Source organism: Symphalangus syndactylus, chromosome 18, assembly GCF_028878055.3.
Source record: "Symphalangus syndactylus isolate Jambi chromosome 18, NHGRI_mSymSyn1-v2.1_pri, whole genome shotgun sequence".
NCBI classification, from domain to species: domain Eukaryota; kingdom Metazoa; phylum Chordata; class Mammalia; order Primates; family Hylobatidae; genus Symphalangus; species Symphalangus syndactylus.
Genome location: NC_072440.2, coordinates 13432379 through 13456737, shown reverse-complemented (window position 1 = coordinate 13456737; position 24359 = coordinate 13432379). Strand labels below are relative to the sequence as shown.

Genomic DNA, 24359 nt, shown 5'->3' with positions numbered 1-24359 from the left:
TCGGGTGGATTACGAGGTCAGGAGATCGAGACCATTCTGGCTAACGTGGTGAAACCCCGTCTCTACTAAAAATACAAAAAATTAGCTGGGCATGGTCGCGGGCGCCTGTAGTCCCAGCTACTCAGGAGGCTGAGGCAGGAGAATGGCATGAACCCGGGAGGCGGAGCTTGCAGTGAGCCAAGATCGCGCCACTGCACTCCAGCCTGGGCGACAGAGCAAGACTGTCTCAAAAAAAAAAAAAAAAAGAAAGAAAATGGGTAATTATAGTAGGATTTCCAGAGAGGCGCCTTCTCTACCCAGGAACTAGGGACACATTCTAAGGGGAGCCTCCCTCCCCTCTCCTGGTTCCAAGCAAGACATGACTTGGCTGTGCAATTGGGAACCCTGGTCCCTCCTCCAGGAAGCCTACCCCCCAACCCACACTGCAGGCTGGTGAGGGTGATGCCTCTGTGCCCCTCAGCCCTTGGCACTTGCCCTTGCTATTGCACCCCTGCTATGACCTCTCCAGGTCAGGGACAGCATCTGTCCCTGGCATCACCCAGCACATGGCCTGCACTGAGTAGCTGTCAGTGAAACTTGGTGAATGAAGGCATAAATAAATGAAGTCAAACTGTATTAGGCCTTCTTGCATTGCTATGAAGAAATACCTGACGCTAGGTAATTTATAAAGAGGTTTAATTGGCTCACAGTTCCGCAGGCTTTTCAGGAAGTATGGTGCTGGCATCTGCTTCTGGTGCAACCTCAGGAAGCTTAAGATCATGACATAAGGTGATGGGGAGGCAGTGTATCACATAGTGAAAGCAGGAGTAAGAGAGAGAAGGGGAGGTCTTAGACTCTTAAATAACCAGATCTTGTGTGAACTAAGCAAGAACTCATCACCAAGGGGATGGTGCTAAACCATTCATAAGGGATCTGCCCTCACGACCCAATTACTTCCCACCAGGCCCCACTTCCAACATTGGGATCACATTTCAACATGAGATTTGGAGGGGACACACATCCAAACTACAGCAAATCCTATTGGGAGCAGAAGTGAATCTGCCATATATAGGCCACACCTACTATGTGCTGACATGATACAGGGAGAGGAGTATCAGGAATGACTGTTGGGGATCCCTTTGCCATTCTCCCAGCAGACATCCCCAGGATGAGCTGAGGGGAATGCAACGAGCAGGCCAAACTCTTTGCAAGCTGTTTGACCACACCCACCTACCCCAGCACTCTCAGCCCCTGCCTGGTGCCCTGTGCTGGGCTGGGTGAGGCTGGGGAGACTGGTGACGGAGGGCTGCCCTGCCCTTTATGAGCCCACAGTCTTCTGGTGAGGGAACACAGCAACATGGAGTGATTGGTGTGGTTGATGCAAAACCAGGTACATGGGACCCAGAAGTGGCCCGAGCCAGCCTGGAAGGCCTCTGCCCTGGGCCCCAGGTGGCTGTTTGCTGGACAGCTCTCCCCGCGGCCTGCCCCAAATAAACAGCTTATCTTCGTCCCTGAAAACGGTGCTCTCGAGTTCCATCCTTTCCAGAGCGGGTCCTCCCAGGCTCCTCTTCCTGTATCTTCCTCCATCCATCAGTCCCGGATAATCAGAGCTCCCGCTTAGTGACACTTTGCCGCGGGTGGAGCCCCTCATTTGATCCTCAAGCCGCCAAGGTGGGTATTATACCTCGTTCGCAGGCAAAGGCTCAAGCGAGGTCAGTCTTAAGTTGCTGCCCACTTACCCGTCTACCAGTCCTGTCCTTGCGTCTCCATGGCTCGGGTCAGGCTTATCCTATCTGCTTCCCACCCCTCTCTAACACATGCACTCCCCAAGACAGGCTCCATCACCGGCCCCCAGCCCCTGGCTCTCTCCTCCAACGCAGCTCCGCAGCCGGCCTGTAAAACCCAGGACAGGCTCCCGCCAGGCCCTCGGCCGTCCTCAGGCCTTGGCTGTTGGGGAAGCCAGCCAAGGGCGACAGTTCCCCTCCAGCCCCACAGGCTGTGCAGCTCCGGCCATGAGTCTCCCTCAGGTCTCTGGGTCAGCCGGCGCCCCAGTGCGCGCCTCGGGGCAGGGATCCCGCCTTTTCACTACTGTTAGTAACAGTTCGCGCGAGCTGCTTCACAGCAGGTGGGTGAGCCTACTTTTAGTCTTCCCATCGACACCCTTAGATGGCAGTTTTAACTTTCTCCCTACACACAAGGAGCTGCATACATGGTTCTGGCTTGACGCGGACACCTAGGTGACACTTGGCGGCCAGGCCGGGCAGACTTCCGGGTGGGTGCGCCCTGGCGCTGTGGGGTGCCAGTCTCTGCGCTGAAGCAGTGCGCATGCGCACTGGACGCTTCTTCCCAGTGTCCTGACTACAATACCCAGGATGCACCGGGCCCGCCGCCTCGCGGAGCCCTTTTCAAACCGACCAATCGACAGCCCGCGTCTCCCGGCGCCGCGTTTAAATCCGTGCCGGAGGCGCGTCGCGCATCGTCTGCCGCTTTGGGTAAGGTGGGGTCAGGGTCGGGGACGAGGCTTGCCCGGTGAGCCAGGTGCGGCGCGGTGCCCGCCGTTTTCGGGACGGGGAGGGGCCGCGCCCTGCCAGGAGCCGGGCTTGGGCTAGAGCAGGGGTCACTGAGGCCCCTCGCTCCGTGGTCGGGGATGCCGGGAGGTCCAGGGCTGCCCCCCAGGCAAACAGAGCCCCCAACACTCTGGCCCGAGAGCCGAGAATTCCGTTATCTCGTCCGACAGCGTTCGGGCTGACTCCCGGCCTGGCGGCACTCGGCCCCTGGGGTCCCCTGGGGTCCCCTGAGATGCGATCATTTCAGAGCGGCCCCCGCGCCGCCTCTCCCAGACCTGGCCGCGGCCTTCAGCTCTGCCTTTGTGAGCCGAGGGCTGAAGGAACCCGGAGCCCTGGGCCCTGACTCGCACTCACCTTCTGGCCCTGTTCCACCCTGCAGTGACTTTCTGACAGCTCTCTCCATGGAAGGAGGCGGTGGCCGCGATGAGCCTTCAGCCTGCCGGGCAGGGGACGTGAACATGGATGACCCTAAGAAGGAAGGCAAGTCCTTGCTGCTGCGGCGCTGTTGTTGTTCAGGACGTTCAGTAGAGATGGATGTTGATTTAACGTTTCCTTGAGAAATTCTTTCTTTCTCACGTGCTCTACTTGTACTCCGCACCTGTGAAACACATGACATCTGCCTTCGTTTTCTGGTTTTCTTTCACCTCCTCCCCATTTTAAGTTTCATTACAGCCAGGATTCTCATCAGTTTTATTTAGCGCAGTGCTCCCATGCCCTGAACGGTACCTGACACTTTGTGGGCTCTCAAATATTTATTGTATTGAATTCGATGTTTCCTTTTTTGTTTGTCGCTGGTTTCTGTTTGCTAAGACTTGTTTAGGATCTTTGAGACCATGTTAATGAGTGAGCCTGGCCCAAAACTTCTTTCTTCTTGTGTCTTTGTCTGGTTTGGGTATCAAGGTTAGGGTACAGCTTCACAGAATGAGTTACAGGCCACACCGTCTTTTTCTCTCAAAGTGTTTTTATTTATTTATTTATTTATTTATTTATTGACAGAGTCTCGCTCTGTCACCCAGGCTGGAGTGTAAAGGCGTGATCTGTACTCACTGCAATCTCTGCCTCCTAAGTTGAAGGGATTCTTCCTCAGCCTCCCTAGTAACTGGTATTACAGGCACCCACTGCCACACCTGGCTAATTTTTGCATTTTTAACAGAGACGGGGTTTTGCCATGTTGCCCAGGCTGGTCTCGAACTCCTGAGCTCAGGCAATCTGCCTGCCTCAGCCTCCCAAAGTGCTAGGATTATAGCTGTGAGCCACCTCACCCAGCCTCACAAAGCATTTTGACATCCCTTTATCCTTCAGTTCTCACACTACCCAAGGATCCTTTCTTTTTGAGACCAAGTCTCACTCTGTCTCCCAGGCTGGAGTGCAATGGCATGATCTTGGCTCACTGCAACCTCTGCCTTTCGGGTTCAAGCGATTCTCCTGCCTCAGCCTCCCGAGTAGCTGGGATTACAGGCACCCGCCACCACGCCTGGCTGATTTTTGTATTTTTAGTAGAGATGCGGTTTTACCATGTTAGCCAGGCTGGTCTCAAACTCCTGACCTCAGGTGATCCACCTGCCTAGGCCTCCCAAAGTACTGGGATTACAGGTGTGAACCACCGTGCCTGGCCCCAAGCATCCTCAATGCCTCCATTTGGCAGGAACTGTCCTGGAGACTTTACAAATCAATGTTACATCTTCATATCTAGAAAGGCGCTTGCCTCTGCACCCCTCTCCTCCTTCCTGTCACGTCCTTCCTTTCAAATATGTCCCTTCCACGTGCATACTGCACCCGCTGCTCCTTCTTGAGGCCTTCCCTGCTTCCGTTGACCTGGCTTCATTTCCTTACTTTTCCCCTGTCCACTGGATCATGGGCATCCACATACAGATAATGTTCCCTTGTCTCACTTGTCACCACGTCTCCTCCGTTGCCTCTCTATTGCTGTGTTTCTCCTTCCAAGCCAAACTTTGAGAGCTTTCTCACTTGTTCTGCCATTTTTTTCTGCCTCTCAATCCCTCCCATTCCGGCTTCCGTCCTTACCACTCCATTCAAGCTGCTTTCATCAGTCGTTGATGACGTCCACATGGCTGAATCTCTTGTCACTTTTCTATCCTCAGTCAGCTTTTCAGTAACATGCATCCTTCTGGAAACTTCCCTTGCTTGGAGTCCAAGGCGCTCTTGGTTTTTTCCTCCTGCCTCTCTGGCTGGTGTGTCTTTTCTCTGTGCGGGCTCCTCCTCCTCTGCTGTCTTCTGAGGCTGATTTTCCCAAGACCTGCTCTGGGACCGCTTTGTGCTTCCGCCCTCAGGGCGGTCAGCATTCCCGTAGCTGTACAGCGTATCTGCTGTCTGCGGCGCCCAGGTTTTGCTTGAGCGCAGCCTCTCCTCCGAGCTCTGGGCTTGTATATTCACCTGCCTATTTGGCATCTTCACATGCATGTCTCATCTCAAACTCGGCATACCCCCTCTGCATCTGCACACCCTGTTCTTAACCTGTTCTTTTTGTCTTTCCCATCACCCATTTTATTTCTCCATTTCACCCAGCTGTCCAAGCTGAGAACCTCCTACATTCATGCCATCACCAACTACCGTCTTCTCCACCTTCAGAAGATACCCTGAATCCGTCTACAGACTCTCCATCTCCATCCACATGCTGCTGTCTGGGTCTCAGCCACACTGTCTCACCCGCTTCTACTTCCCGTTGGCTAATATGTGCATTTGTAATGTCAGGGGATATTACCTGCTTCCTTTCGGATACGCTTTCTACACAGTGACGTCACCTTTTAAAAACACAAGTTAGATTATAAAGCTCTTTTCTTTTCTTTCTTTCTTTCTTTTTTTTTTTTTTTTTTTGAGACAGAGTCTCACTGTTGGCCAGGCAGGAGTGCAATGGCGCGATCTCGGCTTACTGCAACCTTCGCCTCTTGGGTTCAAGCGATTCTCCTGCCTCAGCCTCCTGAGTATCTGGGACTACAGGTGCCCGCCACCACGCCCAGCTAATTTTTTTTTTCTTTTTTTTTAGTAGAGACGGGGTTTCACCGTGTTAGCCAGGATGGTCTCAATCTCCTGATCTCGTGATCCGCCCACCTGGGCCTCCGGAAGTGCTGGGATTACAGGCGTGAGCCACTGTGCTCAGCCTTTTTTTTCTTTTTGAGATGGAGTCTCGTTCTGTCACCAGGCTGGAGTGCAGTGGTGCCATCTTGGCTCACTGCAACCTCCGTCTCCTGGGTTCAAGTGATTCTCCTGCCTCAGCCTCCTGAGTAGCTGGGATTAAAGGCATGAGCCACCATGCCCAATTAAGTTTTATATTTTCAGTAGAGACGGGGTTTCACCATGTTGGTCAGGATGGTCTCGAACTCGACCTCAAGTGATCCACCTGCCTCAGCCTACCACTGTGCTGGGATTACAGGCGTGAGCTACCATGCCAGGCCTAAAGCTCTTTTCTTAAAGCCCTGTAATAGTTTCCTATCCCACCTTGGAGAAAATAAAAGCTCCTTGCCATGGCTTACAAACCCTCTGTGATCTGACCCAACTTGTGTGTTCACCTCTTCCAGCCACTCTGACTTCTGACCCGTTCCTCTCACACATGCTTTGATACTTTCTCAGAGGTGTTCCCGCCTCTCCATGTCTCTCACTGCACTGCCTGGGGCACCCTCCAGGGCAGGCTGCATGTACCCCAAGTCTGCCTGGCACCTAGTGAAGGATGTGGTCTGTTGTGGGTGCTCATGTGTTTGCAGGATGCGCAAGTCAGCCAGCCCGGGACCCCTTGGAGCCAGTCACAGAGCCTGGAGCAGAAGACTGCTTCCCTGAGTTCTGGTCCTGGATTCTTTTTCCACGCCAGACAGTTGGAAGTTGCTGAAATTGACTTCCTAATTTAGAGGTGTAAAAAGTGAAATGTCTCCCTCTCTATATCTCTTAGTCACCTATTTGCCCCCTCCAAGGGCCACCGATGTCATCAGTCTCTTGGGTGTCCTTCCAGACATAATTTGTGCAAGTGCAAGCCAACACGCATAGAGTGTTGCGTCCCCCTTTCCATGTAGCGTGGAGAGCCCTGTCCTGTATCTTGTTTTTGAGGCTTAATTTATCTTGATGAATATTGTGTATCAACACATGAAGAGCATTACTAGTTTTTGTACCTATATAAGGTTGCACCTTGGGGATGTGTCATTCGTCTCATCTGCTGTGGGTGAACGTTTAGTTTGTGCCTAGTGTCTTGCTGTTACCAATGATGCTGCAGTAAATAGCTGTGGACGCCGCATAACTGCACAACACATTGCTTTCCACACCTGTGAGTGTCTGTAGGATACACTCGCAGAAGTAGACTTGCTGGGTCGAAGAGGGTGTGTGTTTCTTACTTTCATAGGTACTGCCAGGCCCTCTAGAGAGCTGTGATAATTTACACCTTCCCCAGCAGTGTAGAAATTGTCTCTTTCCCCACAACCTTGCCTATAGTTCATACATCTTTGAGTTTTGCCAATCATATAGGGAAAAAGTAGATTCTCAGAGTAAGTTTATTTTTAATTACTTTTTTTTTTTTTTTTTGAGACAGAGTTTCCCTTTTGTCCCCTAGGCTGGAGTGCAATGGTGTGATCTCGGCTCAACGCAACCTCCTCCTCCCGGGTTCCAGCAATTCTCCTGCCTCACCCTCCCAAGTAGCTGGGATTACAGGCATGTGCCACCACGCCTGGCTAATTTTTTGTATTTTTAGTAAAGACGAGGTTTCACCATGTTGGCCAGGCTGGTCTCGAACTCCTGACCTCATGTGATCCACCCACCTTGACCTCCCAAAGTGCTGGGATTATAGGCGGGAGCCACAGCGCCCAGCCTCGTTACTCTTATTTTTGAGTGAGGCTGAACTTCTTGCCATCTATTTAAGAATGTTTCGGCCAGGTGCGGTGGCTCAGGCCTGTCATCCCAACAGTTTGGGAGGCCAGGGCAGGCAGATCACCTGAGGTCGGGAGTTCGAGACCAGCCTGACCAACATGCAGAAACCCCGTCTCTACTAAAAATACAAAATTAGCCAGACATGCTGGTGCATACCTGCGATCCCAGCTACTCGGGAGGCTGAGGCGGGAGAATCGCTTGAACCCGGGAGGCAGAGGTTGCAGTGAGCCGAGATCGCACCATTGCACTCCAGCCTGAGCAACAAGAGCGAAACTCCGTCTCAAAAAAAAAAAAAAAGAATGTTTTGTTTTATTTTCTGTGAACTTTATGTTTGTATCCTTTTTCTAGCTTTATTAGATTGTTAATTTTTTTATTACTTTATAGATACGCTTCATGAATTAGCCCTTTATGAAGTGAGTTGCAAATATTCTTTTCCCCATTTCTTGTTTAACTTATTGTGATTTTTGCCACACAGAGATGTTACAAATTTTAATGTTTGAAGGTCAATCTTTTATTTTTTATTTATTTATTTTTTGAGACACATTCTTGTTCTGTTGCCTGGGCCTGAGTGCAGTGGCGAGATTGTGGCTCACTGCAGCTTTGACCTCCCGGGCTCATGCGATCCTCCTTCCTAAGCCTCCCTAGTAGCTGAGACTACCATGCCCAGCTAATTTTTGTATTTTTTTGTACAGACGAGGTCTCCCTATGTTGTCTAGGCTGGTCTCAAACTACTCCTGGGCTCAAGCGTTGCTCCCATCTCAGCCTCCCAAAGTGCTGGGATTACAGATGTGAGCTGCTGGGCCCAGCTGATCAATCTCTGGTAGCTTCCAGTTTAGTGTCATAGTTAGAAGTCCACACTCCCAAGTTACAAAAGTTTCCTCATAGTTGATTCTTGTTTGTTTAGGGCTTTGTTTTTTTTTTCCATTGAGTCCTCGATTTGTTTGGAATTTGGCCTGATGTGGTGTGAGGCATGGACCAAACTTAGTTGGCATTTTTCCAGATGATTATGTAGTTTATTTTGATACCATTTTTTCACTTTCCCTTTTTTTTTTTTTTTTTTGAGACGGAGTCTCGCTCTGTCGCCCAGGCTGGAGTGCAGTGGCGCAATCTCGGCTCACTGCAAGCTCCGCCTCCCGGGTTCATGCCATTCTCCTGCCTCAGCCTCTCCGAGTAGCTGGGACTACAGGCGCCCGCCACCACGCCCGGCTAATTTTTTGTATTTTTAGTAGAGACGGGGTTTCACCGTGGTCTCCATCTCCTGACCTCGTGATCCGCCCGCCTCGGCCTCCCAAAGTGCTGGGATTACAAGCATGAGCCACCGCGCCCGGCCTCTTTTTTTCTTTTCTTTTTTTTTTTTTTTTTGGAGATGGAGTCTTGCTCTGTCACCCAGGCTGGAGTGCAGTGGCGCGATCTTGGCTCACTGCAAGCTTCGCCTCCCGGGTTCACGCCATTCTCCTGCCTCAGCCTCCCAAGTAGCTGGGACAACAGGCGCCCGCCACCACGCCCGGCTAATTTTTTGTATTTTTTAGTAGAGATGGGGTTTTACCATGTTAGCCAGGATGATCTCGATCTCCTGACCTTGTGATCCACCTGCCTCGGCCTCCCAAAGTGCTGAGATTACAGACGTGAGCCACCCTGCCCGGTCTACTTTCCCTCTTTATTTGATATGTTACTTTTATGATATACCAAGTCTTCTTTATATCCATTTTGTATATTTCTTGTTAGGTTTGTTTATCGTTATTTTGCATTTCATTGCTGCTAGAAACGAAGTATTTTCTTCCATGATATCTTCTCACTGTTCTTTGTAGATATGAAAGTTGTTGATTGCTCTGTAATGATTTTGTCCTTAGCCATGTTCTTTTATCCTTCTACTACTTATAATAGTTTTCCGTTGATCTTCTTGATTTGTTTCTTGTGTCTGTAATCATGGCATCTGTGCAGTGTGATCATTTTACCTCCACATTCCTTCCTTTGCCTGATTGTCTTGCTTCATGTGTCCAGAACAGTGTTAAGAATTGTGCTTAGAGATGTCATTGCCACGTGCCTGGCTTTAATGGAATTGCTTCTGTGGTTTTTCATTAAGTCCGATACTGAGTTATGGGTTAATTTCCAAGGAAATGGTAGTCATAGGTGCTATTCATTAGCATTTCTACGTGTTTGTTTTCTGGGCATGTAATAGAATTATACTCCCTGTTCACTTGAAATTCAGTTGGCTCAGGTGACTCACTTGGCCAGTGAAACGGGAATGTTGTCATATGTGTCATTTCTGGATGGAAATCTTTAAGAACCAGTGTGGAACTGGTTCTTTTCCTTCCTGCCATGGAGACCAGCGGTGTTCCTGATGGTGGAGGCTCCATCAGTTGGGGTCCTGGAGTGAGGAGGCCGGGGAGCAGGGCCCCAGCCTACCCCTCTGCAGACATATATTTTGAGTGAGAAATATACCTTTGTGGTTTTTTGTTTGTTTGGAGACAGTGTCTCTCACTCTGTTGCCCAGGCTGGAGTGCAGTGGCTCGATCGTAGCTCACTGCAGCCGCAAGCTCCTGGGCTCAGCATCCTGAGTAGCCGGGACTACAGGTGTATGGCACTATACTCCGCTCATTTTTTTTTTCCTTTTGTAGAGACGAAGTCTCGCTATGTTGTGAGGGCTGGCCTTGAACCCCTGGGCCTCAAGTGATCCTCCTTGGCCTCCCAAAGTGCTGGGATTACAGGCACGAGCCACCATACCTGGCCTACCTTTGTTGTTTTAAGGGTTGTTACTTCAGCATGTTAGTCTATCCTAACTGGTGAGATCAATTTGTTCCTGTCTTTAGAAGGAGTACTTCTGACGTTATCCCACTGAATGTAATGTTGGCTTTGGGTTGAGATGGGTATTTCCTTATATAATATATCTATTACTTTTCATTAAGAGCCTCTAAAATCAAGAATGTATGTTGTATTTTATCATATGCCCATTCAACATATGTGGAGACAATCATGGTTTTCTCTTTAGCTCTAGTAATAAAATGATTATATGAGTAGATTGTATGAAATGAAACCATCTCACAGTCGTGAAATGCAGGGAGCTTGGTCATATTATATTATTACCACTTTAATGTGTTGCAGGACTCTTTTTGCTAGTATTCTTGTTAAAGAGTTTTATGTTAGGCCGGGCGCAGTGGCTCACGCCTGTAATCCCAGCACTTTGGGAGGCCGAGGCGGGCGGATCACCAGGTCAGGAGATCGAGACCACGGTGAAACCCCGTCTCTACTAAAAATACAAAAAAATTAGCCGGGCGTGGTGGCGGGCGCCTGTAGTCCCAGCTACTCAGAGAGGCTGAGGCAGGAGAATGGCGTGAACCCGGGAGGCGGAGCTTGCAGTGAGCCGAGATTGCGCCACTGCACTCCAGCCTGGGCCACAGAGCGAGACTCCGTCTCAAAAAATAAATAAATAAATAAATAAAAGAGTTTTATGTTAGGCCAGGTGTGGTAGCTCATACCTGTAATCCCAGCACTTTGGGAGGCCAAGGTAGGAGGAATGCTTGAGCCCAGCAGTTCGAGACCAGCCTGGGCAACATGAGAAGACCCCATCTCTACAAAAAATACAAATATTAGCCAGGCATGGTGGTGCGTGCCTGTAGTCCCAGCTACTCAGGAAGCCGAGACAGGAGGATCCCTTGAGTCCAGGAGTTCGAGGCTGCAGTGAGCTATGATTGCGCCACTGCACTGCAGCCTGGGTGACAGAGCAAGACCCTGTCTCAAAAAAAGAAACAGGATTATTATGCTGATGTAAGTAAGGCTGGTCTTTACTTTCTTTATTGATCACTTTATAGATTTTTTGGTAACATACTTACTTGCCTCGTAGAAGTAAGTTGGAAAGTTTTTTTTTCTTTTAATCCCCTGGAGTGATGTAAATAGTATTGGAATTATTTGTTCTTTAATGTTTTGATACAATTATCCTATGAATCTAGTTGGGACACTTTTTTGAAGAAGACAGCTCTTTAATACATTTCGCTGGTTATTGAAGTATTAAGATTTTCTGTGTCTTCTGGAGTCAGTTTTATAAATAAGTACATTTAGATAATTTAAATAAAAAATAGACTGGGCGCAGTGGCTCACACCTGTAATCCCAGCACTTTGGAAGGCCGAGGTGGAGGGATCACGAGGTCAGGAGATCGAGACCATCCTGGCTAACACTGTGAAACCCCATCTCTACTAAAAATACAAAAAATTAGCCGGGCGTGGTGGCACGTGCCTGTAGTCCCAGCTACTCGGGAGGCTGAGGCAGGAGAATCGCTTGAACCCAGGAGGCAGAGGTTGTAGTGAGCCGAGATCACACCACTGCACTCCAGCCTGAGTGACAGAGTGAGACTCCATCTCAAATAAAAAGAATAGGCTGGGCGCAGTGGCTCACGCCTGTAATCCCAGCACTTTGGGAGGCCAAGGTGGGCGGATCACGAGATCAGGAGATTGAGACCATCCTGGCTGACACAGTGGAACCCCGTCTCTACTAAAAATAAAAAAAATTAGCCGGGCATGGTGGCGGGCACCTGTGGTCCCAACTACTCGGGAGGCTGAGGCAGGAGAATGGCGTGAACCCGGGAGGCGGAGCTTGCAGTGAGCCGAGACCGCGCCACTGCACTCCAGCCTGGGCAACAGAGTGAGACTCCATCTCAAAATAAATAAAATAAAAAATAAAAATAAAAAGAATATACCAGGTGTAGTGGCTCACGCCTGTAATCCCAGCACTTTGGGAGGCTGAGGCAGCTGGATCACAAGATCAGGAATTTGAGACCAGCCTGGCCAAAATGGTGAAACCCCGTCTCTACTAAAAATACAAAAATTAGCCCGGTGTGGTGGCACGTGCCTATAATCCCAGCTACTCAGGAGGCTGAGGCAGAAGAATCTCTTGAACCTGGGAGGCGGAGGTTGCAGTGAGCCAAGATCACCCCACTGCACTCCAGCCTGGGTGACAGAGACTCCATCTCAAAAAAAAAAAAGAATAAATAAAATTATGTTTTCCTAGAAAATTAGCTCTTTCAGGCAAGTTCTTAGGTTTATGTGCATGAAGTTGACAGATGTGCTTGTGGATCTTTTCATTCCCTCTCTGTGTGGTTATTTCTCTTTTCTTTTGTGCATTTGTTCTAACTTCTCCTTGATTAGGTAATTAAGAGTAATTGATTAATTAGGACCAAATTAGGATATTAGTATATTTTCAAATTTTATGGTTTTTGAGAAGCATGCTGTGTTTTTTTTTTTTTTTTTTTTTGAGATGGAGTCTCACTCAGTCGCCCAGGCTGGAGTGCAGTGCTGCGATCTTTGCTCACTGCAAGCTCCGCCTCCCGGGTTCACGCCATTCTCCTGCCTCAGGCTCCCGAGTAGCTGAGACTACAGGCACCCGCCACCATGCCCGGCTAATTTTTTGTGTTTTTAGTAGAGACGGGGTTTCACCATGTTAGCCAGGATGGTCTCAATCTCCTGACCTTATGATCCGCCCGCCTCAGCCTCCCAAAGTGCTGGGATTACAGGAATGAGCCACTGCGCCCAGCCTGTTTTGTTTTGTTTTTTGAGACGGAGTCTCACTCTATCACCCAGGCTGAAGTGCAATGGTGCGATCTTGGCTCACTGCAACCTCTGCCTCCCAGGTTCAAGCAATTCTCCTGCCTCAGCCTTCCCAGTAGCTGGGATTACAGGTGCACACCACCACACTTGGCTAATTTTTTTATTCTTTATTTTTAGTAAAGATGGGATTTTGCCATGTTGGCCAGGCTGATCTCGAACTTCTGACCACAAGTGATCTGCCCGCCTCAGCCTCCCAAACTGCTGAGATTACAGGCGTGAGCCGCTTTGCCCAGCCTTCATTGTTTATTAAGATGAAAACATTTATGGGAGAGCTTTATAAGCTTTACAGTATTGAGTAAATACTGTATTTCAGTGCATTTTGATAAATATTTGCTAAGGGTCCAGGCCCTTAGCTGGACATTTGGGAATTTGGGTTAGTGTTAGACACTGTTATCTTGGAGGAGCTTATAGTCTAGTTGGGGCCATAGAAGGGTCAAGAGGCACTCACAGAGGCTAGTGCAGTGGTAGAAGTGAGGTCCAGGCACTGCGGGAGCCTTGTGGGAAGCTGGAGGAGGGAGCAGCTGCCCCTGCAGAGGGACCCACTAACCTGGAGCCTGCGATCTGTTTTAGAGGGACCTGGGCAGACAGGGCCATGCCAGCTGTGATAGAATTGTGGATGGGGTGGGGTACAGAGTACATTTTATCTGAGGGTTCAGGAAGGACTCCAAGAAGCAATGGCGGTCAATGAATTCTTATCGAGTCCCTACTCTGTGCATTTGAGTAATATTAAATTCATTGTTGAACTATGAATAGATGTTTTGTAGCTTGTAAGAGGGGAATTTAATTCTAGGGGAGCTGAGGCAGGTGGTCTTTTGAAAATATTCTATACCTGGAAAATGACTTATCTCTTCTTGAAAAGCTAGTTGAATGAGTCAGTGAATGCATTTTAGATTATATCTTAAAAGTAAGGACCTAAGCTTTTGAGTGGCTTAGCGAACATAGAATGGCTGATGCAATTTCTTTTTTTTTGAGACGGAGTGTCTCTCTGTCACCCAGGCTGGAGTGCAGTGGTGCCATCTTGGCTCACTGCAACTTCCGCCTCCTGGGTTCAAGCGATTCTCCTGCCTCAGCCTCCGAGTAGCTGGGACTACAGGTGTGCGCTACCATGCCCAGCTAATTTTTGTATTTTTAGTAGAGATGGGGTTTCACTATGTTGGCCAGGCTGGTCTTGATCTCTTGACCTCGTGATCCGCCCGTCTAGACCTCCCAAAGTGCTGGAGTTACAGGTGTAAGCCACTGCCCCCGGACGGCTGATGCAATTAAAAAAAAAAAAAACTGGCCAGGCATGGTGGCTCACACCTGTAACCCCAGCACTTTGGGAGGCCACACCAGGAGGATCACTTGAGGCCAGGAGTTTGAGACCAGCCTGGTCAACATAGCGAGACTTCGTCACTAGAAAAAATTTAAAAATTTTTTTAAAAAGGAAAAAATTTAACTTAGAGCCCCCTATGAAAAACTAAATTAGCATCATGACAGGATACACTTTGGGGAGTGAAATTTCACAGTACCTTTATTTAATTCCAAGCTATAGAGCCTGGTAATATTTTTCTCTTTATCAGCTGTGGCACTAAAATAACAGTGGATTTTTCCCCCTAGACATTCTTCTTTTGGCTGATGAAAAATTTGACTTCGATCTTTCATTGTCTTCTTCAAGGTAAACAAATGAGTTTTCTTCCCTTGCCTTGGGCATAACCACATTCAGTAATTTTAGTCTTCCCTTTAAATGCCAGTGTTATGAGTTATTAATCATTCTTTTTTTAAACAAATAGTGCAAATGAAGATGATGAAGTCTTCTTCGGACCCGTTGGACATAAAGAAAGATGTATTGCTGCCAGCTTGGAATTAAATAATCCGGTTCCCGAACAGCCTCCGTTGCCCGCATCTGAGAGTCCCTTTGCCTGGAGCCCTCTGGCCGGGGAGAAGTTCGTGGAAGTGTACAAAGAAGCTCACCTACTGGCTTTACAGATTGAGAGCAGCAGCCGGAACCAGGCGGCCCAAGCTGCCAAGCCTGAAGACCCTCGGAGCCAGGGCGTGGAAAGATTCATACAGGAGTCAAAATCAAAAATAAACCTCTTTGAGAAAGAAAAGGAAATGAAGAAAAGCCCCACGTCTCTTAAAAGGGAGACATACTACCTGTCAGACAGCCCCTTGCTGGGGCCCCCTGTGGGCGAGCCTCAGCTCTTGGCCTCCTCCCTGGCCCTGCCCAGCTCTGGTGCCCAGGCCAGCCTCGCCCGGGCACCGGGGCCTCCACACTCTGCGCATGCTTTGCCCAGGGAATCATGCAGTGCTCATGCTCCAAGTCAGGCAGCGACTCAGAGGAAGCCCGGGACCAAATTGCTGCTGCCTCGAGCGGCCTCTGTTAGAGGAAGAAGCATCCCTGGGGCTGCGGAGAAGGTAAATGCCATAGCAGGGCGCCTGCCTGGGGAGCCGCCACTCCTTGCCCCTCAGCCCTCTCACAGAAGCCACATGGGTTTCCGGAGGTGGCGAGGCTCTGAGGCCTCCGAAACACAGGAATGCGGGGTCCAGGAAAAGCAGTCGCCAATAGGGAGCTGATGTGGGGGTGGCTTGGGTAGGGTTGGGTTGACCTAGTACTTCTTCCTAAATTCCGTCTGAAGTTGTTCCTTTTGTTTTGTTACAATGCTGGATATACCACACAGTAGGGATTTCATTTGCTTTAACAAGCAACCTCTTCCAAAAACTCCCCTCTTCTGCAATAGCTGCTAGTCAGCCTCCTTGACCGTGCCTCAGTTTACACTGCATTCCTCCTGGGCATTCAGTGAGGTGAGCTTTCCTGGGAGGTGGCAGTTGACAGGGGTGCCTTTGGGTGCAGTCTGCCAACTCTGAGACACTGAGGGTCCTGGAGGTCTGGGGGAAAGGTGGTTGTGAGCACAGGGCTTGCTGCCAGGGCTGCCCAATCTGGCTCTTGCTTGGGAGAGGCCACAGAGAGGAGGATGGGGCGGGTGGGAGCCCCGGGGCCCACCCTGCAGCCCATTCCCAGCTCTGCCCCCTCCCCCGGGCAGCACATACAGAGGAATGACCCTGGGTGGGGCTGTTAGGAGGTGCAGGCAGATGCAGAATGCTCAGCAAGGGCCCAGAAATACCTTTACCCCCACCAAGCCCATCTCCTGAGCCACGTGACTCCCTGTGGTGAGAGCCAAGAACGGAAGCCAGCCGAGGTACAGCTGCCATGCACTGCCCTTGACAAGGAGGTATGCCCGGCACTGCCATCCCCAATAGCTGGGGCCTGTCTCTTGGTCCTGAAAACTCTTTTTTTTGGAGCCCGTTTGGGATGTAGATTCCTACCATGATGTTTCTAGAATAAGAGTGGGATGGTATCGGGGAACCTGCCCCAATATTCACGTAGGTTCTTTTCTATTTTCCTTAAGCATCGGCCAGCTTGAGAAATAAAGGGACAGAGTACAAAAGAGAGAAATTTTAAAGCTGAGCATCGGGGGAAGATAACACATGTCTGTAGGTTCCATGATGCCCTCACAAGCCACAAAAACCAGCAAGTTTTATTAGGGAGTTTCAAAAGGGGAGGGAGTGTGCGAATAGGTGTGGGTCACAGACATCAAGTACTTTACAAGGTAATAGAATACCACAAGGCAAGTGGAGGCAGGGCGAGATCACAGGACCGAGGCGAAATTAAAATTGCTAATGAAGTTTCGGGCACCATTGTCATTGATAACATCTTATCAGGAGACAGGGTTTTGAGATCAACCGGTCTGACCAAAATTTATTAGGTGGAAATTTCCTCTTCCTAATAAGCTTGGGAGCGCTATGGGAGACTGGGGTCTATTTCACCCCTGCAGCCTTGACCATAAGAGACAGCCACGCCTGAGGGGCCAGTTCAGAGATCCACCCCCAGGTGCACATTCTCTTTCTCAGGGATGTTCCACGCTGAGAAAAAGAATTCAGCGATATTTCTCCCATTTGCTTTTGAAAGAAGAGAAATACGGCTCTGTTCCGCCCAGCTCACCATCGGTCAGAGTTTAAGGTTATCTCTCTTATTCGCTGAACAATCGCTGTTATCCTGTTCTTTTTTCAAGGTGCCCACATTTCATATTGCTCAAACACACATGCTGTACAATTTGTGCAGTTAATGCAATTATTACAGGGTCCTGAGGCTATATACATCCTCCTCAGCTGACAGGATTAAGAGACTAAAGACAGGCATAGGAAATCACAAGGGTATTGATTGAGGAAGTGATGTGTCCATGAAATCTTTACAATTTATGTTTAGAGATTGCAGTAAAGACAGGCATAAGAAATTATAAAAGTATTAATTTGGGGAACTAATAAATGTCCATGAAATTTTCACAATCCACGTTCTTCTGCCATGGCTTCAGCCGGTCCCTCCGTTTGGGGTCCCTGACTTCCCGCAACAGGATGGGTCTTGCTCTGTGGAGCACACGTGGACTTGGGACAGGGATTGTGCATGTAGCACGCATGGATTTGGGGAGAGAGATGGTGTGATTTGGGCTGCTCCAGACCCGTCGAAGCATCTCCTTTGATCTCCTGGTCTGGTGAGCTGGGGTCCAGAGAGCTTGTCCCCAGTGGACAGGGCATTGTCCGCACAGCTGAGATGCACTCACACACACGTGGGAGCCCCGCTGCATCCTGCATGTTTCTCTGGGAGAAGTCACTCACTTCTAGAGTGGCTCATGGCACACCCTTACTCCTGTGAGGAGTCATTAGCAATGGGTGGACCACTTGATTGTAACACCTACTTAAAAGTGTGCTTTACAGACAACTGCTAGGATGCGTAAAGGAAGAAGAAAAAGAAAATAACAAGTGTTATTTTGAGGATGAGGATGTGGAGGATGAGGAGGAGGTTGAGGATGTGGAGAAGCTGGAAGCTCATGTACTGCTGGTGGGACCGTGAAATGGGGCAGCTGTTGTGGAAACAGTTTGGCAGCTCCTCAAAAAACTAAGTGTAGAGGGTCCCATGGGACCCAGCAATTCCACTCCTTAGTACACAGACCTGAGAGAATTGAAATCATATCCACAGAAAAATCCACATGCAGATGTTCAAAGCAGCATTATTCATAACAGCCAAAAAAGTAGGACCAACCCAGGCATCCAGCAAATGATGAATGGGTAAAGAAAATGCAGTCTATCCAGACTGGTTTATTTTTGGCAATAAAAAGAAACTTCTGGGCATGATAGCTCACACCTGTGATCACAGCACTTTGGGACGCCAAGGTTGGGCGAATCACCTGAGGTCAGGAGTTTGAGCCCAGCCTGGCCAACATGGCGAAACCCCGTCTCTACAAAAAAATACAAAAATTAGCTGAGTATGGTGGTGCACACCTGTAATCCCAGCTACTTGGGAGGCTGAGGCAGGAGAATTGCTTGAACCCAGGAGGTGGAGGTTGCAGTGAGCCAAGATGGCGCCACTGCACTTTAGCCTGGGAGACACAGCGAGACTCCATCTCAAATAAAAAAAAAAGAGAGAAACACAGTACTGATACATGCTTAACACAGACGACCCTTGAAAACATTTTGCTCAGTGAGAGAGGCCATAACAAAAGGTCCCATGTCGTATGGTTCCATTTATATGAAATGACTATGACAGGCCAATGACAGAGGTGTGGTTGAGTGCTTCCCTAGGTGGGGCTGGGGAGGATGAGGGAATGGGGAGAACTGCTAATGGGTACAGGTTGTTTTTTTTGTTTTGTTTTGTTTTTCCTGAGACAGAGTTTTGCTTTTGTTGCCCAGACCAGAGTGCAATGGTGCGATCTGGACTCACTGCATCCTCTGCCTCTCGGGTTCAAGCAGTTCTCCTGTCTCAGCCTCCCAAGTAGCTGGGATTACAGGTGCCTGCCACCGTGCCCGGCTAATTTTTGTATTTTTAGTAGAGACAGGGTTTCATCATATTAGTCAGGCTGGTCTCAAACTCCTGACCTCAGGTGATCTGCCCGCCTCGGCCTCACAAAGTGCTGGGATTACAGGCGTGAGCCACTGCGCCTGGCCGAGTACAGATTCTGTTTTGGGACACCACTATATTTTAAGATTAGCTTGTGCTGGTTGTACAACATAACAGATCTACTAAAAACCACTGAAGTATACTGTTTAAAATAGTGAATTTTACGTTATGAGAAGTATCTCAATTTTTAGAAATGCTATAAAGAGAAAAAGTTACTACTGCATCTTTACCACTCTGAGCTTCTATTGCTGTTATCATATTAACTCTCCTGTTATAAGGGGGCTATTTATGTAAGTATGAATTAGTTCCATGAATTCCCTTGTCCCTAAATATGTCAAGAACTTATTTTTTGACTCTGCTGGCCAAAGAAAATGGCTTTCAGTCCTAGACCAAGAAGATTTATTGCAATTGAGCAGCTTCTCTGGTAGAGATGACCATTTAATGGATGAGTCCTTTCTGTACAGCATTTTAAAATTTGTGTAACTAGACCAGCTTTCTCATTATCATTCTTAAATAAGGATCCTGACTGGGGAATGGCTTTAAAGGACCTCTCTTCTATTAATGACCTGTGTTGGTATCATTTGATGCTGTTTTTAATGAGGAAGCAAAATCCATCATCACTTTTGTCCATAGTGATTTGGTGGAGGATGTGAACTGCTTGCTCTCTTCCCTTCAATCTAGCTGATGAATGGAGGAGCATGTGTAGCATTGGGGAAGATGGTGCCTGGGCTTGCTCTGAATGGAAGCCTGAGTATCTCTGTACATTGTTAAGCACTAGACAGTTCTCACAGTTCAAATTAAAAATTTCAGCCCAAGAAAGAGATTCCAGCTAGTCCTTCCAGGACAAAAATCCCAGCTGAGAAGGAATCCCACCGGGATGTTCTCCCTGACAAACCTGCCCCGGGTGCTGTCAATGTGCCAGCCGCCGGAAGCCACTTGGGCCAGGGCAAGCGGGCGATCCCTGTTCCAAACAAGGTGAGTTGGCTGCTGGGGCCCAAACTTGTGGTTGCTGGGAATGAGGTGGCAGCTGTTTGTACAAGTGCTTTGGATTAAAATCCTAGCATTTTGGGAGGCCAAGGTGGGAGGATCACTTGAGCCCGGGAGTTCAAGACCAGCCAGAGAAACATGATGAAACCCATCTCTACAAAAAATACAAAAATTAGCTGGGCATGGTGGTGCGCAACGGTAGTCCCAGCTACACGGGAGGCTGAGGTGGGATGACTGCTTGAGGCCAGGAGGTCAAGGCTGCGGTGAGTCATAATCATGCCACTGCACTCCAGATTGGGTGACAATGAGACCCTGTCTCAAAAAAAAAAAAAAAAAAGGTGGAAAAGTTGAAAATACACCCACAAGAGGCAGCCTGCAAAATACATGCAAAGAATACTGGCTTCGCAGTGCGCACTGATGGCTGGCCTCTGCCCTGGGAGCTGTGTGGGTTGGGAAAAGTCAGCGGCTCGGAGCTCCAGTTTGTAGGTGGGGATATTCCATTTCCCTTAGGTAGAGTTCTTGAACAGATGACATGAGATGTTGATGTTTTGAAAACAGCGGCTGGGTGCACTGGCTCACACATGTAATCTCAGCACTTTGGGAGGCTGAAGCCAGAGGATAATTTGAGCCCAGGAGTTTGAGACCAGCCTGGGTAACATAGTGAGGCCCCCATCTCTACTAAAAAATAAAAAGAATCAGCCAGGCATGGTGGTGCATGCCTGTGGCCCCAGCTATTTGGGATGTTGAGGTGGGAGGATTGCTTGAGCCCAGGAGGTCAAGGCTGCAGTGAGCTGTGATCATGCCACTGCATTCCATTCCAGACTGGGCAACAGAGTGAGACCCTGTCTAAAAAAAAAAAGAAAGAAAATTGCGGTTCCTCACAGGTATGGAGACTACCAGCCACATCTCTGCCACTTATTTTCTGGCCCTGGAGGTAAACCGAGCTGTGTGTACTGGCAGTTCTTGTTAAAACTGCCCAAAGCTGCGCCCTGCAGCTGCTGACTCATGGGGTCTGGGTTGGGGCTCCAAATCTGCTTTTCAGCTGGCTCCCTAATGTGGTCCTCATGCAGGGGTTTGAAGACTACACTTTGAGAAGTGCTGCTTGACTTTTTTCTTCTTTAAATTCAAGATGATAATTATTAGATTATTTTAAAATATTAAAAATCCCTACTTTTTTTTTTGAGATGGAGTCTCACTCTGTCACCCAGTCTGTAGTGCAATGGCATGAGCTCAGCTCACTGCAACCTCCACCTCCCAGGTTCAAGCAATTCTCCTACCTCAGCCTCCTGAGTAGCTGGGACTACAGGTGCCCGCCACCATGCCCAGCTAATTTTTATATTTTTAGTAGTGACAGCATTTCACCATATTGGCCAGGCTGGTCTCAAACTCCTGACCTTGTGATCCTCCCGCCTCAGCCTCCCAAAGTGCTGGGATTACAGGCGTGAGCCACCATGCCCAGCCAAAACCCCTTACTTTTGCCAACATAAGTAATAGGTAAATAATGAGATATTTGCTGATTCTGTTTTTTTTCACATTTTGCCCCAGTTGGGGCTGAAGAAGACCCTGTTAAAAGCACCCGGCTCTACCAGCAATCTCGCAAGGAAGTCCTCCTTGGGGCCTGTTTGGAGCGGGGCATCCAGTGCGTGCACATCCCCAGCAGCGGGAAAAGGTGAGGCAGCCGGCATCATGCTTGGACCGACATCTGGCCAGGTGAGGCCTGGAGTGCTGCTCAAGCCTTGGAGACTGTTTCTACAGAACCACTTAGGCTTGCCAGGACGTCCTGGAGGGCGTGCTGTGTGCGGTGGACCAGGCTGTGGATTGAGTTGCTGTGCCTGCCCTCAGTGCATCTGTCCCATGAGGAGGGCACACTCAGATGGGTGGCTTCAGTCTATGGGGTACACATGGCCAGAAAGCATGTATGATACCCTGTGCCTGAGAACATAGAAGGACACTGGAATCACCCTCATGTCCATGTCATGAGACACCAGTTTTAAAATAGGACTATTCCAGATAATTTAGGGCATATGGCCCCCATAACTCCTGGGTGCCTGTTTAAATCCATGTTCCCACACCTGTTTGAGGTCAAGCCACATTTCAACCTTGCCAAGCCACAGCTGCCATCTAGTGGTAAGGGAAAGCCTTCGCCTTTCTGCTCTTCAGAGCGAAATCCTCTTCGAGGTGCATTGGCCATGTGGAGTCTCGGGGTCATTCAGGGCAGCATGGTGTGGATTGTGTTCACAAAATGTAGAAAGTGGGCCGTCACGCCTGTGATCCCAGCACTTTGGCAGGCCGAGATGGGTGGATCACTTGAGCCCTGGAGTTTGAGACCAGCCTGGCCAACATGGTGAAACCCTGTCTCTACTAAAAACACAAAAACTAGCCGGGCATGGTGGCGGATGCCTGAAGTCCCAGCTACTCGGGAGACTGGGCCATAAGAATCCCTTGAACGCGGGAGGCGGAGGTTGCTGTGAGCCGAGATTACATCACTGCACTCCAGCCTGGGCGACAGAGCTAGACTCCGTCTCAAAAAAAAAAAAAAAATGAAAAGTGTGAACTCTCTAATCAGATTGATCTGATCTGGAATTCTGACTCTGCCATTCTGTGATTAAGAGAGGTTTGTGTCCTTATCTTTATAGACTGAGGTGATGACCTCCTGAGCTCAAGCAGTCCTCCTACCTCAGGCTCCTGAGTAGCTGGAACTACAGGCACATGCCACCACGCCCAGCTAATTTTTGTGGGTTTTTTTTTTTTTTTTTGAGATGGAGTCTCACTCTTGCCAGGTTGGAGTGCAGTGGCGCAATCTTGGCTCACTGCAACCTCTGCCTCCGGGTTCAAGTGATTCTCCTGCCTCAGCCTCCCAAGTAGCTGGGACCACAGGCGCCCGCCACCACGCCTGGCTAATTTTTGTATTTTTAGTAGAGATGGGGTTTCACCATGTTGGCCAGGATGGTCTCGATCTCTTGACCTCGTGATCTGCCCGCCTCGGCCTCCCAAAGTGCTAGGATTACAGGCATGAGCCACCGCGCCTGGCCCACATTTTTGTGTTTTTTTGTAGAGAGGACGGTCTCACTATATTAGCCAGGCTGGTCTCGAACTCCTGGCCTAGAGTGATCTCCTGCCTTAGCCTCCCAAAGTGTTTGGATTACAGGCATGACCCACCACTTCTGGGCCTAAAGTTTTTCTTTAAGAATCCTTTCCCAGATCGTCTGCGTATATTGGTAGCTCAGTATTTATTACCCTAGTTTATCTGGTCTTCTATTTTAAATAGTGCTTATGGTTAATATGACCCATCCTCCTTGTAATTTTAAAGGAATCAACCAGTAACAATTGCGTCTTTTTTCCTTGTTCCCTGCCCACCTCTGTGACCAGACAGGTGAGACATGTGACTAGACTATCCCCTTCCATCTGCTCAACTAATGTAGATTTATCCTGCCAACATAATCAACGAAGATAGAGCTTGAATTTATGCATGCTTATGTACATGTTAGTAACTATTTTGAGAATAAGTAGCTTAGAATACACTCAGCTAAGCTAAAAGCTGCCTGGGCCATCCTGTGTTTGATGATGTTGCCTGAAGGGCTTATAGAATATTGTTAATGTGTCATATGCTTAAGGTAGATATGCTAAAGACAGCATAACTTCTGTGTGTTTGCTAAATAGCTTCATAATTTTATAATAATGTGATTTTTGTGTGTATACCCTTCTAGCTAAATCAAGTGAATTTGCAAGTATTCCTGCAAACAGCTCCCGGCCTCTGTCAAACATCAGCAAGTCAGGCAGGATGGGACCCGCCATGCTGCGGTCAGCTCTGCCTGCAGGACCTGTGGGGGCATCCTCCTGGCAAGCCAAGCGGGTCGATGTTTCTGAGCTGGCAGCGGAACAGCCCATGGTGCCCCCCTCAGCATCCCCCACCCAACCCCAGACTCCGGAAGGTGGCGGCCAGTGGCTGAACCCCAGTTCCTCTTGGTCAGAATCTTCTCAATTGAATAAGACTAGAAGTATCAGACGGCGAGATTCCTATCTAAATTTCAAGACAAAGGTTATGCCTACTCCTACAAATCAATTTAAAATTCCTAAGTTTTCTATTGGTGAGTAATAGATACCTTTTAATGTGTCTTTAAAATACTGAAGAAATTCCATTTAAAGTTTTAAACAATTATTGATGGCAGTGATGGTGTTTTTAGTTCTTTCCTCCAACAGCGCTTTCAGGTGTGACCCGCTGTCTTCTCACCCACGTTGTTTTGGGGGGGTCAGTGGAGGCTCCCCGAATGTCTTACGTTCGTTCCTGTGTGTGTGACACTCCAGTGCTCGTAGGCTGCTTGTAAGGTTTTCTCTTTATTGTGACTGTCAGCAATTTGATTATTATGTGCTTTGAGGTGGCTTTCTTTACCTTTATCCCGCTGAGAGTTTCTTAAGCTGCTTTAATCTGTGGG

At 48.8% G+C, this 24359-nt stretch overlaps 1 protein-coding gene across 2 annotated transcripts in view; it reads left to right on the top strand.

The window, feature by feature from the left end:
* Window positions 1–2375: 2375 nt before the first annotated feature.
* GTSE1 (G2 and S-phase expressed 1) overlaps window positions 2376–24359 on the top strand; it is a 39398-nt gene continuing 17414 nt past the window's right edge. The window contains exons 1-7 of one of the 2 annotated variants that reach the window (XM_055253954.2): window positions 2376–2471; window positions 2926–3026; window positions 14607–14664; window positions 14780–15404; window positions 19750–19914; window positions 21472–21595; window positions 23634–24014. In XM_055253954.2, coding sequence (XP_055109929.1) covers window positions 2948–3026; window positions 14607–14664; window positions 14780–15404; window positions 19750–19914; window positions 21472–21595; window positions 23634–24014 — 1432 coding nt within the window. In that variant the 5' untranslated portion in view covers window positions 2376–2471; window positions 2926–2947. Of the gene's footprint in view, window positions 2518–2925; window positions 3027–14606; window positions 14665–14779; window positions 15405–19749; window positions 19915–21471; window positions 21596–23633; window positions 24015–24359 lie in introns of both variants that reach the window. The other variant, XM_063622543.1, reaches the window with a different exon arrangement.